Source organism: Chaetura pelagica, unplaced genomic scaffold (assembly GCF_000747805.2).
Source record: "Chaetura pelagica isolate M959 unplaced genomic scaffold, ChaPel_1.0 scaffold360, whole genome shotgun sequence".
NCBI classification, from domain to species: domain Eukaryota; kingdom Metazoa; phylum Chordata; class Aves; order Apodiformes; family Apodidae; genus Chaetura; species Chaetura pelagica.
This window is the reverse complement of record NW_009951950.1, coordinates 1,334,750-1,347,836: the sequence shown is the minus strand read 5'-3', so window position 1 is coordinate 1,347,836 and position 13,087 is coordinate 1,334,750. Positions and strand designations below refer to the sequence as shown.

General features: G+C 39.1%; 1 protein-coding gene across 1 annotated transcript in view; it reads left to right on the top strand.

Annotated features, from left to right (window-relative positions):
* EFHC2 (EF-hand domain (C-terminal) containing 2) overlaps positions 1–13,087 on the top strand; it is a 54,607-nt gene that overhangs the window by 25,175 nt on the left and 16,345 nt on the right. The window contains exons 7-10 of the mRNA XM_009997855.1: positions 2,248–2,416; positions 3,467–3,609; positions 7,991–8,187; positions 12,667–12,800. Of these exons, the coding sequence (XP_009996157.1) occupies positions 2,248–2,416; positions 3,467–3,609; positions 7,991–8,187; positions 12,667–12,800 (643 nt within the window). The remainder of the gene's footprint in view (positions 1–2,247; positions 2,417–3,466; positions 3,610–7,990; positions 8,188–12,666; positions 12,801–13,087) is intronic.

Here is a 13,087-nt window from a genome sequence, read left to right as displayed (position 1 = left end):
GCGCTGCGGGTGGCTCGCGGGGCCGCCTTGTCGCAGGGTTCGGGGAACAGCGTTTTTGTGCCTATTTACGTCACACGCGCACTCTTTCGTGGTGAAAATCGCTCGGAAAAATTCTGGCTGGACTTTCCTTTGTCATGTGTGCCTGTATTTCTGACTCACAGAAATGGCATATGTCTTTTTTTCTAGAGAAAGATACCGTCAAGGCTTTGCAAAACCCCTTTTTGACGGGATTAGACCATATTCTTCTAAGTAATGGCCGAGGGAGATCTCATTCTGTTTTCAAGTTAATCATAACTTGTTCATCTGAATTATTTCTGTATTTTTCAACTTCGTACTGCTTGATCCGTGAATGTAGCCGTGTTTAAAACATTGTAACCACAAACCAATTCAGAAAACACTCCAAGTGACAGCAAGAGGCAATTCTCCTCTGTTTAAACCCAAGTCCACGGCACAAGTATGGATTGTTAATCTCTCTCCAATTTGGGGTAGAACAGTTAAGTTTAAAGACCACAGTTAAGTTTAAACCACAGTTAAGATAAGAAAAAAACCATATGTTTTTCCTGGGGTCCACTTTTATTGCTGTGGTTTGTGATACAGCTTCTTCCAGTTTGCCCCGTTTGCCTTTAATTTACTAGCCCAGCCAGCTCTGCCTTCTTCAGGGCAACATCTCCAGCCTGTCCAGGTGTGAGGTGAGGTTGCTCCATGGGGGCAGTACTGTGCCAGTTGGCTCTGACCTTCTCGTTGTAACCTGTGGGTTGTGTGGAGCAGGTCTCTGGGCTTGGGGCCACAGCAAAGAGGGCCTGAGGCAGCCTGAGCTGCCTAAAAATCAAGGGCAGTGACTATCCCCCTCTGGTCAGCACTTGTTAGACCTTATCGCAGTACTGTGTCCCCTTTTGGGTTTCCCAGGACAGGAAAGACATGGCTCAGCCAGGGCAAGTTCAAGGGGGCCCCAGGAAGGTCAGGGCTGAGGAGTGCCTGGGTGAGCAGGGCTTGCCCTGCCTGGGAAGGACCCTGAGCAGCTGCCACCCATGGGGAGGTTGCTGAGACCAGGCAGCCTGGCACTTCATGGGGATACATGGCAGGAAGGCACAAGACAATATGCATAACTGAAAACAAGAGGTGCAGTGTTGGATATCAGGAAGAACATTCCCCCAACCTGGGGCAGGCTCCCAGGGAAAGCTGCACAGGCTCCATCCCGGAAGTTTTCAAGCCTGACCTGGACACAGACCTCAGCAGCCTGGTCTGGCCTGGGGTTGACCCTGCACAGAGCAGGAGACCATAGTAGAGTCCTCCCAAGGCCCCATCCAATCTGAAATACCCCGTGTTTCTATGATTCATAGCTTCATTTGCTACAGGTCTACCCATTTACTTTTTCCCACATAAAAGTTACTTTTATTCTCTGACATTTTCCATTGACCTTCTTTAACCAGCATTCTGTATTACTCTGTTGAATGTTTATATGAACACCAATGGCAGCTGGAAGATGTGCTGCAGTTAAATAACAGGGTAGGTAAACAACAAAGAGCCCAATGGTGCAGCAAGGTTTTCCCTAGTAGAGGAGTTAAGGAGGGCAGCAGGGCTTTTGGGAGCAACCCCTCTGGGGAGTGAGTGCAGGTCCCTGGCAAAACATGTCTGCTGGGTCAGGGGAGCTCATGCTTTGTGTCTGGGATAGTCAGGGCCATTGGTCACTACAAGGAATGACTTGAAAACAGGAAAAATGAGTAAAAACGAAGCTTCTGAAACTCTGGATGAAGTGAGGTGTGGACTGAAGCTGTTTGCTTTAATATACCGATTTCTTCTCATGTATTAAATAATGAATAGCTTTTTGTTTATGCATTTATTTTCCTCCGGCAAAAAGCAGAAGGCAGGAAACTCATAAGCCAAGTATTTACTTAATAATGTTTTCTCAAAGGATAAAACTGAAAAATTAATTCAGAATTGTTAATTTATTCTTTATCCTATTTTAAAACTGTCTTTGTCATTCCTTTTGCCTTTGTTTCTTGCTGATATTTGTGAAGCATTTTAAGATTATAGATGAAATCCTGAAACCCTTGAAGAAACAAAAAAATTACTTTTGGCTTTTATGGAGTCTTTTTCTACCCTGTAACAGTGGAAAGGATCTTGGTTTGACTTTGATCAGTGTTCTGTTACAGAAATAAGCTCACAAGTATTCATCTTGGAAGTTTAAATCCTTGGTAGAATGGCTCCATCAGAACAGTAATAAAAATCTTACTGTCTTTCTTGTAGTGGATTTCACCCCGGTTCCATATAAGGCTCCACCACCTCCTCCAAAACCAGAAAAAACATTTCCTCCTTATACTGGATTTGGTTCTGAAGAGGATTCTCTGTGCTCCTGTATGAATCTGATTCTCAAGCCTCCCCAAAAAGATGTGAAAAAATTCATGGAGAAAGACAGGTATTTCATGAAAAAATTATTCCAAATTTTTAAATGATGTCTTTTTGTGAAGGAGATAGATGTTGAGTAGGGGTGTTTGTGGTTTTGTTTGTTGGTTTTTTTTTTTCAGCAAAATATGCAGCTCATTAGACTTCTAAGGGACAGAAGCATGAGGAGTAGTTTAGTGACACAATACTCCAGTTTTCTCCAAACTCAGCAAAAATTCTCTTTTGAGAAGGCAAATATTCTGACCCTCCCATCCTGTAGCTCCTTCTCTTCTGCTGCCTTCAGTGGGAGTTTGATGGAAGCCTTAGTCCAGGAATTACTCAGGAATTTTGTATACTTCAACAGTCCAACACTGATTTGTTTTTCTGTTTGACTTTCTGACATATATTTTTTTTTGGTCTGCTGAATTTAATGCAGTTTACTGTAGCAATATTAAAGCATTAACCCTTTGCTTTTTATCATAATATGATTTGTCAGCTGGTGGTTGTTGAAGCCTAAGCAGAAAGTGAAGTCATATGCTAGAGATTTACCTGTAGAACCTCTGTAAAACAAGAAAGCTATTAGGAGCAGGCTTGGGAACGTAGTGATAGTTCATGTAGTGGTACTGTAAATAATTTAAAGCACAATCATTTAACAAATACCCAACTAGTAAGATCATCTAGTGGCCCTGATTTTGTGGAGGTAATCCTAGTATATATTGCTATTCAGAATATGATTTGAAAATATACATACCTAAATGTATTCTTCCTTTATACATTTTCTGGAAAGAAGCTTGGAGCTTAACTTGCAACTGAATTTGAATACAAATTCATTCCAGACCTGTGGAATAAAAGTAATTTTCCTCTGAAAATGATACGTTTCTGTCTGCCAGACTGTAGTTGGTTCTGTTAGTTTAAGCTGAAAATGGTTTTTGAAAAAAGTAGGGAACCTTATTCCATTTCCTTTCTTGGTCCAGGAATAACATAATTAGTGTATGTTTCAAAACTGAGGAGAATGCATCTCTTAGTGATGAAAACTTTTTTCATACTCCATTTTTTATTTCTTACCTCTTCTTTCTCTATTTAGAAGTGGCATGGAAAGTAACATACTGCGCTTTGTTGCAAAACTCAGCACAGATAGTCATGTTGACAAGGATCGGAAATTCATTATTTCCTACTTCCTGAGTGATGATACCATTTCAGTTTTTGAACTTACACAGGAAAACACAGGTAAGATGCAGTAATGTCTTGCAATCAGTCAAAGTTGTCCTGTTCATTTGATTAGAGTTTACAGTAAACATTGTGGCCAGACTGAGCACTAGCAGAAGCAGGGATATGGATTTTTAAATGCAATGGGAATTACACCAGCAGCTATCCTGCATTATCTTTCATAGCTGTATGTCATAGTAATCTTCATCACTCAGAATAACACTGTTCATTTTATGACAGTACTTTACAATGTAATTTGGGAACTGGAAGTTTAGTGCATTAAAACATTTATTACATATTAATTTGCAAATTTGGCCTATAAAAAACTGCTTTTGCTGTGGATAACATACAGGAATTGTATTGTAACTGATGATAAATAGAGACAGGAAATGTAAGACCTCAAGAGTGAGAGTAAATCCTTTGTTTTGCAAGACTGTGTTGTGGTATTGTGATACCTATGTAGCATCCATTGTAGAGAAGCAGCTCATGAAAACAACACAGTTATGGTATTTTTTAGGATACTTTCTTATTATTCATGTGGTGTTGAGCATATAAATAGTAAAAGTTTCCCTGTTCTAACACCTGGATGTGTGTGATTTTGTAACACTGTACTGAACTTCAAGAACAACAGTGTGTAAGTGACAAAAGCTTTGTTTTTCTCACTTGCTTATTCATATTTATCCTATTGCTGGAGCACGATCACCCAAAGGTGCCATGGTTAAATTCTTTTGACCACTGTTGTCTGTTGTAGGCTACCTTCAACTGAGGATATTAGTTATGTGATTTCCAAGAATCATTTTATTTCCTTAGAATGCCTTGCACATGGATGGAAGGACACAGCACTGGGAATGATGTCAAGAAGTCATTATGTAACTCAGAGAGATAGGGAAGCCTTGGCTGAGCATCATCCAGTTGAAGAGATTAGTGTATTTCTGTGAAGCCCACGAAACATCTGCAGCAGCAGTTTCAGAGCAGTCAACATTCAGAGTATTGTGGCATCTCTCAACATGTGCAGTTGAAGTGCTGCTTAAAAGCTGCTGTCAGCCTCTGATAAACCACAGAGAGAAAAAAAAAAATCAGGAAATCACATTCTCTCAAACACCAGAGAAAGAGTAATAGAAGGTTTCCTTAGTTACCATGTTGGGCTCTTGTAGAATCTCATGACTGACTCTTTAGCTCTTTTGATGCTTGCTACTTGAATTGCTCTACAGCAGCTTCTTGGCACAGAGCACCTTAGTGTGGTACGTCAGGTACACTCTGCCATGATGACCAGCTCGCTGTGCTCAGTACTGACCTGTTTGGTATTCCCAGCTCACTGTATAGAGCAAAGACTGTCCTAGGGAAGACTTCTCACTGTCCTTGGCTTCAGACTCTGGTGGTAGCAGTTCACTTTCTGAGGTCCAATATTCTTAAGGACTAAATATGCTTGTAACCCTGCTTTTAGGCCTTTACTGAAAATTATTTCTGACGTTAATCTATTTCAGACCTGCAATTAACATCACATCCACACAAAATGGAGGTGTGGCAACTATCTGGATCCTTCTGTGTTCTGAGCTCTTTCTGTGTCAGTGGTGCTAAGTAGTTTTGAGTACACATGAGTAGGTTTTTGAGAAGACTTGAGCCTTTTCAATGCAAAGAACTTCTAATGGCATCTCTGCTTGTATCCAACTATATGACAAATGCATAAATGCTCACCTCACCCCCAATCAAAATGCAACCAATTATCTGAGAAACATGTTGAAAAAGCATAGACTACCTGGCTAGGCTTCAATGAGTGTTGCCAGTTTGACCGGCTCCACTGCAACATAAAGTTTAGTACTGCTTATGGCAGCAGTGTCTTGTCATTATTATTTTACTAGTTTCCTGCCATCCAGTGGCCTGTAATTTATGCAACTTCTTTTATTACAGCCAAAGATACATACACTTATGTATGTATTTATTGTGTAATGCTGCTGTAAGGCTCAAGAGCTGCTCAATTCTCTGTTAGTGAATGACATGTTCGACTGGCATTTCTTTATGTCCGGAGACATAAAGGATGCTATGGGTACAGCTGCATTGTTAAATTAAAGAAGTTAGGGAAAAGCTAGACTCTTGGACCCCAATCATAAGTATTGCCAGTTCGGTCAATCCTGATTCTCCTTTACACCATTCCAATTAAACACCATTCCAATTAAAGGCCCCAGAGAGCCTGAGACACCTCCTGGAGGATACTAAAGTCCAGCAAACTCTCCTGCAAGGCAGTAAGGACAAGGCTGCACCAGGTTAGGTGTGCTCCAGCCTTATCAGTCACCTAACACTGTCGCAGGAGGTTTTGTACACTCTAAAATTCAGGTCCTTCTGCCACACTCTCGGGCTGCCATTCATGCCCTCAGTTGTTTGCTGGAGAACACCACTGTTGGACTGCAGCACAGCCATCACATACCTTCATACAGTTTGAACACACAAAAATAATAGCTGTGTCTTAAGATCCCAGATTTATCACATAGAATGTAGAGCAGAGTCAGAGCCATGCAGGGTGTGCTGCAGATGTGGTCAGTTGGTCGGTCTCTCAACAGCAAGGGTGTAAGGCCAGAGCTTTTTTATGAATTGATACAAATTGGCAATTAAAAATGTTCAAAATCTCAGTCCTAAGATGGAAGTAATAAAGTTGCTCTTACTTTTCCCAGTCCAACAACTTGAAGTTTGCAGATAAATGCTTCACACTATTAGTAACACTGTGAAACTATTTGAAATACACAGGGCTGGACATCTTGAAGCACTTGCTGAGAAGGAGGTCAAAGAATTGGCTCCCAATGTAGGAGATCACAGCTCCTTTTTTACTGAGTTTAAGACCAAGCCAACAGCTGTACAAACACCTGGAAAGTCTGATCTGATCTTAATGGAAGAGGGTCTTTGGTTGTGGTGTTTGTTTTGTGCTTTGAGCCTGACTCTTGTAGATTTCTATCAAATTTTCTCATCAGGTTTCAGTGTAAAATCGTTAGCTTAATGAGATATTTTTGGTCATTTTGCTTTATACCACATGAAATGTACTCACTTGTAACATTTAAAAAACAATTATGTAACAGTAAGTTTCCAAGCTAAGTATACAATTGCAGGAGAATGCAGAGAAAAGAGTGAAGTTCCAATCTTACAGCGACCAGTTCTGTTTAAATATTACAAACAGCTGCCAGCATTATATAACCTAAAATTTCATATTTGTTTTATTAACTGGATGAAAAAAAATGAGTCCAGATTAAACCTACATTAGTGATTTGAATAATTGTTTTTTTCAAGCTAGACCTGCCCGTTACCATAGTATATTTTTTGCCTTTTGCTTTTATGGTGCTAGTAAAGCAATTAAGACAGACATCTGAGCCAAACTCTGGTTTAATAAGTAGTTTGGATTTCACATTAATTTATAATGTTGACTATACTATGAAAGGCATTTTTCTTTTATTACACTGCTCATCAGCTTATTTTTTAACTTGAATCGCTACCTAATAGGCAAGACATCATTAAATGTTACTGAAGTACACTTTTTGACTTTTGGTTTGCAAACTCAAATATAAACAGGAAATAAGCCCCAAGCACTCCAGAGTTGTTGTAGGGCGCCTATCCTGATGAAACTAAAGATGTGACAGAACATTTTCTGGAAAGCTTGGTATATGCAGTGCAATCTTGTGGTGCACCAGGAGGTGTTACTGGAAAGCGAAATGTTCCTTTTATTATCTTACATGCACTTGAGCATTGCAATGAGTTTCTAGTGGCATGAATAAAATCATTATAATGTGATAAGAAATAATGTGACAGCTCACAAAGGAAATAACAGATCGCAATTAAATTGTGTTGGAGGAACATTAGGTGGAAGATAGTGTCATGTCACTCTTGCTTTATTTGCTTTGTGGGTTGTTTTCTTTTTTTACATTCAGGAGCCCTTAAAAACAACTTAGAATTATAGTGCATGATCTTCATAGAACTATGCTATCCTAAGTTGTGATTTTTTAATTTATTTTTTTTTTCCTGTAACAGTTCAAGGATAGTTGCCTGCATCTTACATTTTGCATCTCTACATTTCTCAAGGGTCAGTCCCAATACTGGTGAAAGGGTTATGGGAACGGTTTGAAGAGGCACATTTCTGTCCCATTTTAAATAAAAGAAAAAAAGGGAAGGTGTTTGGCAGGCGTTCAAACGAGACATGTCACAGAATATGCACAATGTAACTGTTGCTGAGGTCACTGGCCGAGACAGTTCTTTCACCAAAGAGGGGGGGCGGGGAGAGTGTACTATAATAAAAGAAACTCAAAGATGAAAACTGATTCTTAAATACAAACCAGCCGGTTTGAGGTGTCTTTTGGGTTTTCTTTTGTGGTTTTTATTTCCCAAGTAAAACCACAATTAATTATTTATAATTCTATTCCTATAGGGATAGCTGGTGGGAAGTTCTTGGAAAGAGGTCGCATTAAGAAGCCTGGGCAGGAGCTCTTTAAGAGTGAGCCATCTGAATACTTCAAGGCTCAGAATCTGTTTGTTGGAGCCACAGTTTGTTTCCATGGACACAACTTCCTTTTAGTGGATGCTGATGAGTACACATTCAAATACATGGAGAAGAATGCAAATGAGGTAAAGCAGGCTCTTGTAATTTCCTGTTATCTTTAAGAACTGTACCTTATCTACATATTTTTCAGAATTATTTATACCCACTTTCTTCACTCAGAGTTCACAGCCCTGTGCTCTCTCTGTCTAGCAACAGATTTTGGAGATGCTGACTAGGGAGTGCATGCAAGTCTGGCCACTCTTTTCCATCCATTCCCCTTCTACTTTCTCAGCATCCATTCTTACTATATGTAGGGTTGGTTGAAGATATATTCCTGCCTGTTCCTTTTTCAGACTGTGTACCTCTTGGCCCTGAATTAATCCTAAAGATACTGTCTGTTTCCACAGCTTTCTGTGGCAGCAAGTTGAAAAATTCACTGCCTAATATGTAAAAAATAGATGTGATAAAATAAGTAAGTATCTTTTTTCTTTTTTTTTTTTTTTTTTTTAAACCAACTTTCCACTAGTTTCAATGCCAGTTCTAGTGTTCTGGGCTTTGGTGAAGATCCCCATTGATGTTTCGTACTGCCATAATTTTGTAAAACTCAGACATTCTTCCCCCTCAGCCTAATCATATCTATTTAAGAATCTCACCCTTTTTAGCCTGTCCTTGCAAGGGAACTGTGAGACGTGGAGACTGGAACAGTGCACAGTACTCAAGAAGTGGGCACATCCAATGTGCTGATGAGGCTATTTTATTCCCTGATTTCATTGTTTGGGTTCATACATATTTGTCTGCCAAAATGTTTCCCTTGTAATATTAGAAATTCATATAACAGGAAGTAGAGCTTACAGTTATACTGAGTTTTACTATGTTTTGGTTTTGCCTTCAGAGGGGAGAGAAACAGTTAAGAAAGCTGGGGAGCATCTGGTGATGTATACTTTATGCTATCAGTCATTACACAAATGGCTGGTAAAGATATCCTCATTTGCCAAAGCCAGAAGGAAATTGATTATCCTATAGGAATTGTCACAGAGGTAAAAGAGTACAGGGATGGAGAACCACAGAAGAGTCACAGAATGTTTTGTGGGATTTTAGGTTACATTGGTAAGAACTGTAGATTATTGTTTCAATGAAATTTATGCTGCAATATTTGAATAAATATACCCAGGTATATTTGGAAATTCCTGTTCATTGCAACTCTGACTCAGTCACTTTGAGACCCAGCTTAGGACCAAAGGCATTTCTGCATCTCAGTCCCTGTTCTGAATTGTTGCTTCATCAGAGGGTGATCTTGAACATCAGCCTTTGGACTAGGCTGTGCTGTAAGGACTCATGTGTATGCTTCATAGCTCAAGGTGGGACAACAGCAGGAGTTGTGCCTTCAGCAGGTCTCCAGAGCTGCCCTTTTGCTTGGGCTTGCTGAGAACATACCTAGGGAAAGTGTCAAGGAGGGTTTGTCAAACTGTAGTCCTCCCAGTTGTCCAGACCTGTTGTGGATAGAGATGGGAGAAGGCTCTTAATGCAAGTTTGAATTGTTCCCTGTCTGCTTGCTCACCAAAGTGTGTGAACCTGCAGGACTCCCAGGACAACAATGGGCCTAGCACAGTCTTGGGGACTGTGAGTCTTGATGCTGTTGTGCTGCTGAGGCAGAGTTAGGTGCAATCTGACCCTTTGCTGCCTTTGGGCCACATGTGGTGTTCTCACTGAGATGAATATAGCAGAACAACATGATTCCTTTGTAAATTAACATGGAGTTAGCACCACCTGCCTTCCCTGGAATAATGAGGAAGATCTGCAAAATGCTTGTTGATGTAAAATGCTACAACTGCTAAATGCTTTAAGCAGTAAAATACAAAGCTATATGCAGTATGTTTTCTTACTGCTGGACTGTTTCTCCTCCTAGAATTATCAAAACCAAAGCAATTCTCCAAAATGCAGAGCACATCGTTAGACTATAAATGTTTTTTTGAACTGCTGTTTGCATTTATTATCGTGGATCAAACAAGTGAGATTTTAGTTTTTCAGGCTGAATTATTTTAGATTGTCAAAATAAAATCTGCAAAATGGGAGGAAGCAACACTAAAAATATGTATTTGAAGTGATTTTTTAAGTGTTCTTTGCACAGTTAAGATTTTAAAACAACTGGTAGAAAAATAAAGTAGGTTCTCCCAATGATAGATGTTTTATTATCTTCATTTGAATAGAGCTCCAGAAGTAAGGGCACACCTTATTTGCCTCAGTTCATCAGGGGATTATGTAGTTAATCTCCAAGAACCTCAGCAATTATTAGAGAAGAGCAGAGCTGGAAGAAAGGTTGAAAAAAGGAAGACCATTTTAAGATGACTATTTGTCAGTTATTTCTAAAACTGGAACATAAATAATTTTCCTTGTGAATAGACAAAGATTTCCTTTCAGCAGATCACATCAGTAAGTTTTCTGAAAACTGGTGAAAGAAATCCAGATGGAATGTTTTTCTTCTGGAAAATGCCATTTTGACCACATTTCTATAGGCATTTGTTGACTTAGATGAAATATTGGTTGGGTAATCATAGCACAGGTGGGAACTGATTTTGCTATTATTGAACCATTTGTCTGACACCCTGTGAGATATTAGGCAAGGTTTAATTTTCTGTTTCAAAACAGTATTTATTGTATTTTTTTAAGTTATGGGGAGAGAAATATAATTGACTCTTGTAATTTTGATTGCTAGTTGTACTAAAAGTAACTTTAAGGATTTAATTCTCAAAACTTTTCAACATTTGTAATTTCTCTTCCAATTTGAGGAAAGAAAGGTGTATTTAGAAAGTGTAAATTTGCTTGGAAAACAGAACACCTGTGTTGGGTACAGTCCGGTTATTATCAAGGTTTGAGAACACTTTCAAACAATGTATCACTGTCCCTCCTTGAAAATGAATTTATAATCCCAGAAATAGTCTCAAATTTTTCAACTTCATAGTATTCTGCAGCAGAAACATGGAGGTTGAGTTTACTTCCATTCAATTAATCATAATTATCTGTGACTTAAGCAAGACAATCAAACAAAAACTAGATTGTGGCTACTAGCATGTCAGCGGTTACATGAGAAAGGGAGAAAGTGAGTAAAGACTGATTGCTATGCTACTCAAATACTCAAATGTCTATGTAGGTGTTTGGAATATGTAGTTCAGGAAAAAAAAAAGTAAAAATAACTGCTTTGATAATGTAGAGAAGACAGGTTTTTAAATAGACAAAACACTTCGGCCATCTTTAATATTTGGCTGATTGATTCCTTCTGCCCAGTCTATTCTTAGTCTGTGTTCCTTGCTTTTTTAGCAAAAAGCTGTGTGCTTACAGCCTGAACAATAAGAGCTTGGAGAAGGTATTGGAAAAGTTACTGTCTCTTAAAAGTTTTTGGTTGCTGGTCCAGCTGCTCCACACTGTGATACGCCACTTCCTTGTGTGGCATTGCATGCCAGGGTTGTGCCTTGAGCAGTTTTGACATATGCAGTGACTGTTTTCTCTAAATCTGAGCATGTTACCTGCAACCACTGATTTATTTATTGAACTTGGATCACTTTATACTGCTCTGGCAGTGCCATAGGGATGTTAAATGCCCTTTTCTAGATCTCTTCGAACTCATACAATGCTACAGACTTCAGCATAACTGAGAGTGAGACCAAATAATTGAGAGTGAGACCCAATTTCTATTGTGATTAGGTCATTAATACCAGCCATATGAAATTTTAAATAATTGCCAGATAAGACAACATTGCTTACTAGAAGAAATGGGAGAAAACTTTGGACAGTTCGTTGTGCTTTGTAAGTTAGGTAAAGCAGGACAGATGTAAGGGCATATCAATTCAATCTCTTTCTAATGACTAAATCCAGATGTTTTATGCTAAAATACAGTATAGCAAATGAATATCTAGTAGAGCTCTAACACAGCAATTTGAAAATAGGGTGGAAGTTTAAGTGCTCCAGTTCTGTTTATCTAAATTTAATGGCCTATATTCAGAACAAATAAGCATTCTTCATATATGACAGGAAAATTAGGTTCCTAAGAAATTTCTGGTCTTCTAATTTTGAGTGTGTAAAAAAACCATCCTCAGTCTAATATGAATGAGAATATCTGTTCAACAGCTTATTGGAGCCATGGTGAAAAGAGGAGTTTTAACATGGGAGGTTTCATTAATTGAGAATTAAGTGAAATGGATTGGCATAAAATGAGGTCCAAGTTGTTAGAACTGTACTTTAAATATTTCTGCTTCTGCTTTAGCAAATCAATGTTTGAAGCAAAAGTGGCTGTCTTTTTATGTAGCTGGAATGAGCCTTCTAAGAGTGCATGATCTGATGATTTTAGTTTGATTAATTATATTCTGAGGAGGAGGCAATTTTTTCAGTAGCAAACTTCCCTCCAAACTTAGCACAGTGCTGATTTATGCATTTGAAGTGAGACAATGAAGAAGTTAGTAATACTTAGCAGTTCGACATTGTCCAGCATCTTGACAACTCTTGCTGGTACATGCAAAGTTGGTTGTATAGTGCCTTCTCCTCTAATCGCTGTCTTGCTTTCCTTCATTAAGTTCCCCATGGCTCATATTGGTGTCGTCCTCAAGAAACTGAAAGACATAGCAGAGCCTCGTTCCCGAGAAATCAGACAGGCGTTTGCAGCCACTGACTCCGAGCACACCAAGGTGCTCAACTATGAACTTTTCAGGTAAGACGCTGGATTTTGGTTTTTAATATTTAATGAAGGCACATTTCCCCAGAAAGTACAGAGCATAACTGTTTCTTGATGCGTTTTGCACATTAGCTGACAAGTGGGATACGTTTGTTTTGCATTTATTTGGAGACGGTACGTGAAAAGAAGAGAGTGAATCCATGCCCTGGAAAAAAAAAAAAGAGAAATGGAGTAGTTTCAAGTGAGCTCAAAAGCACAACTAAAATCTGTCTACATTTTTATGGTGCTGGCACAGGGTTTTGTTAACAAGGGCAAGTCAGCAG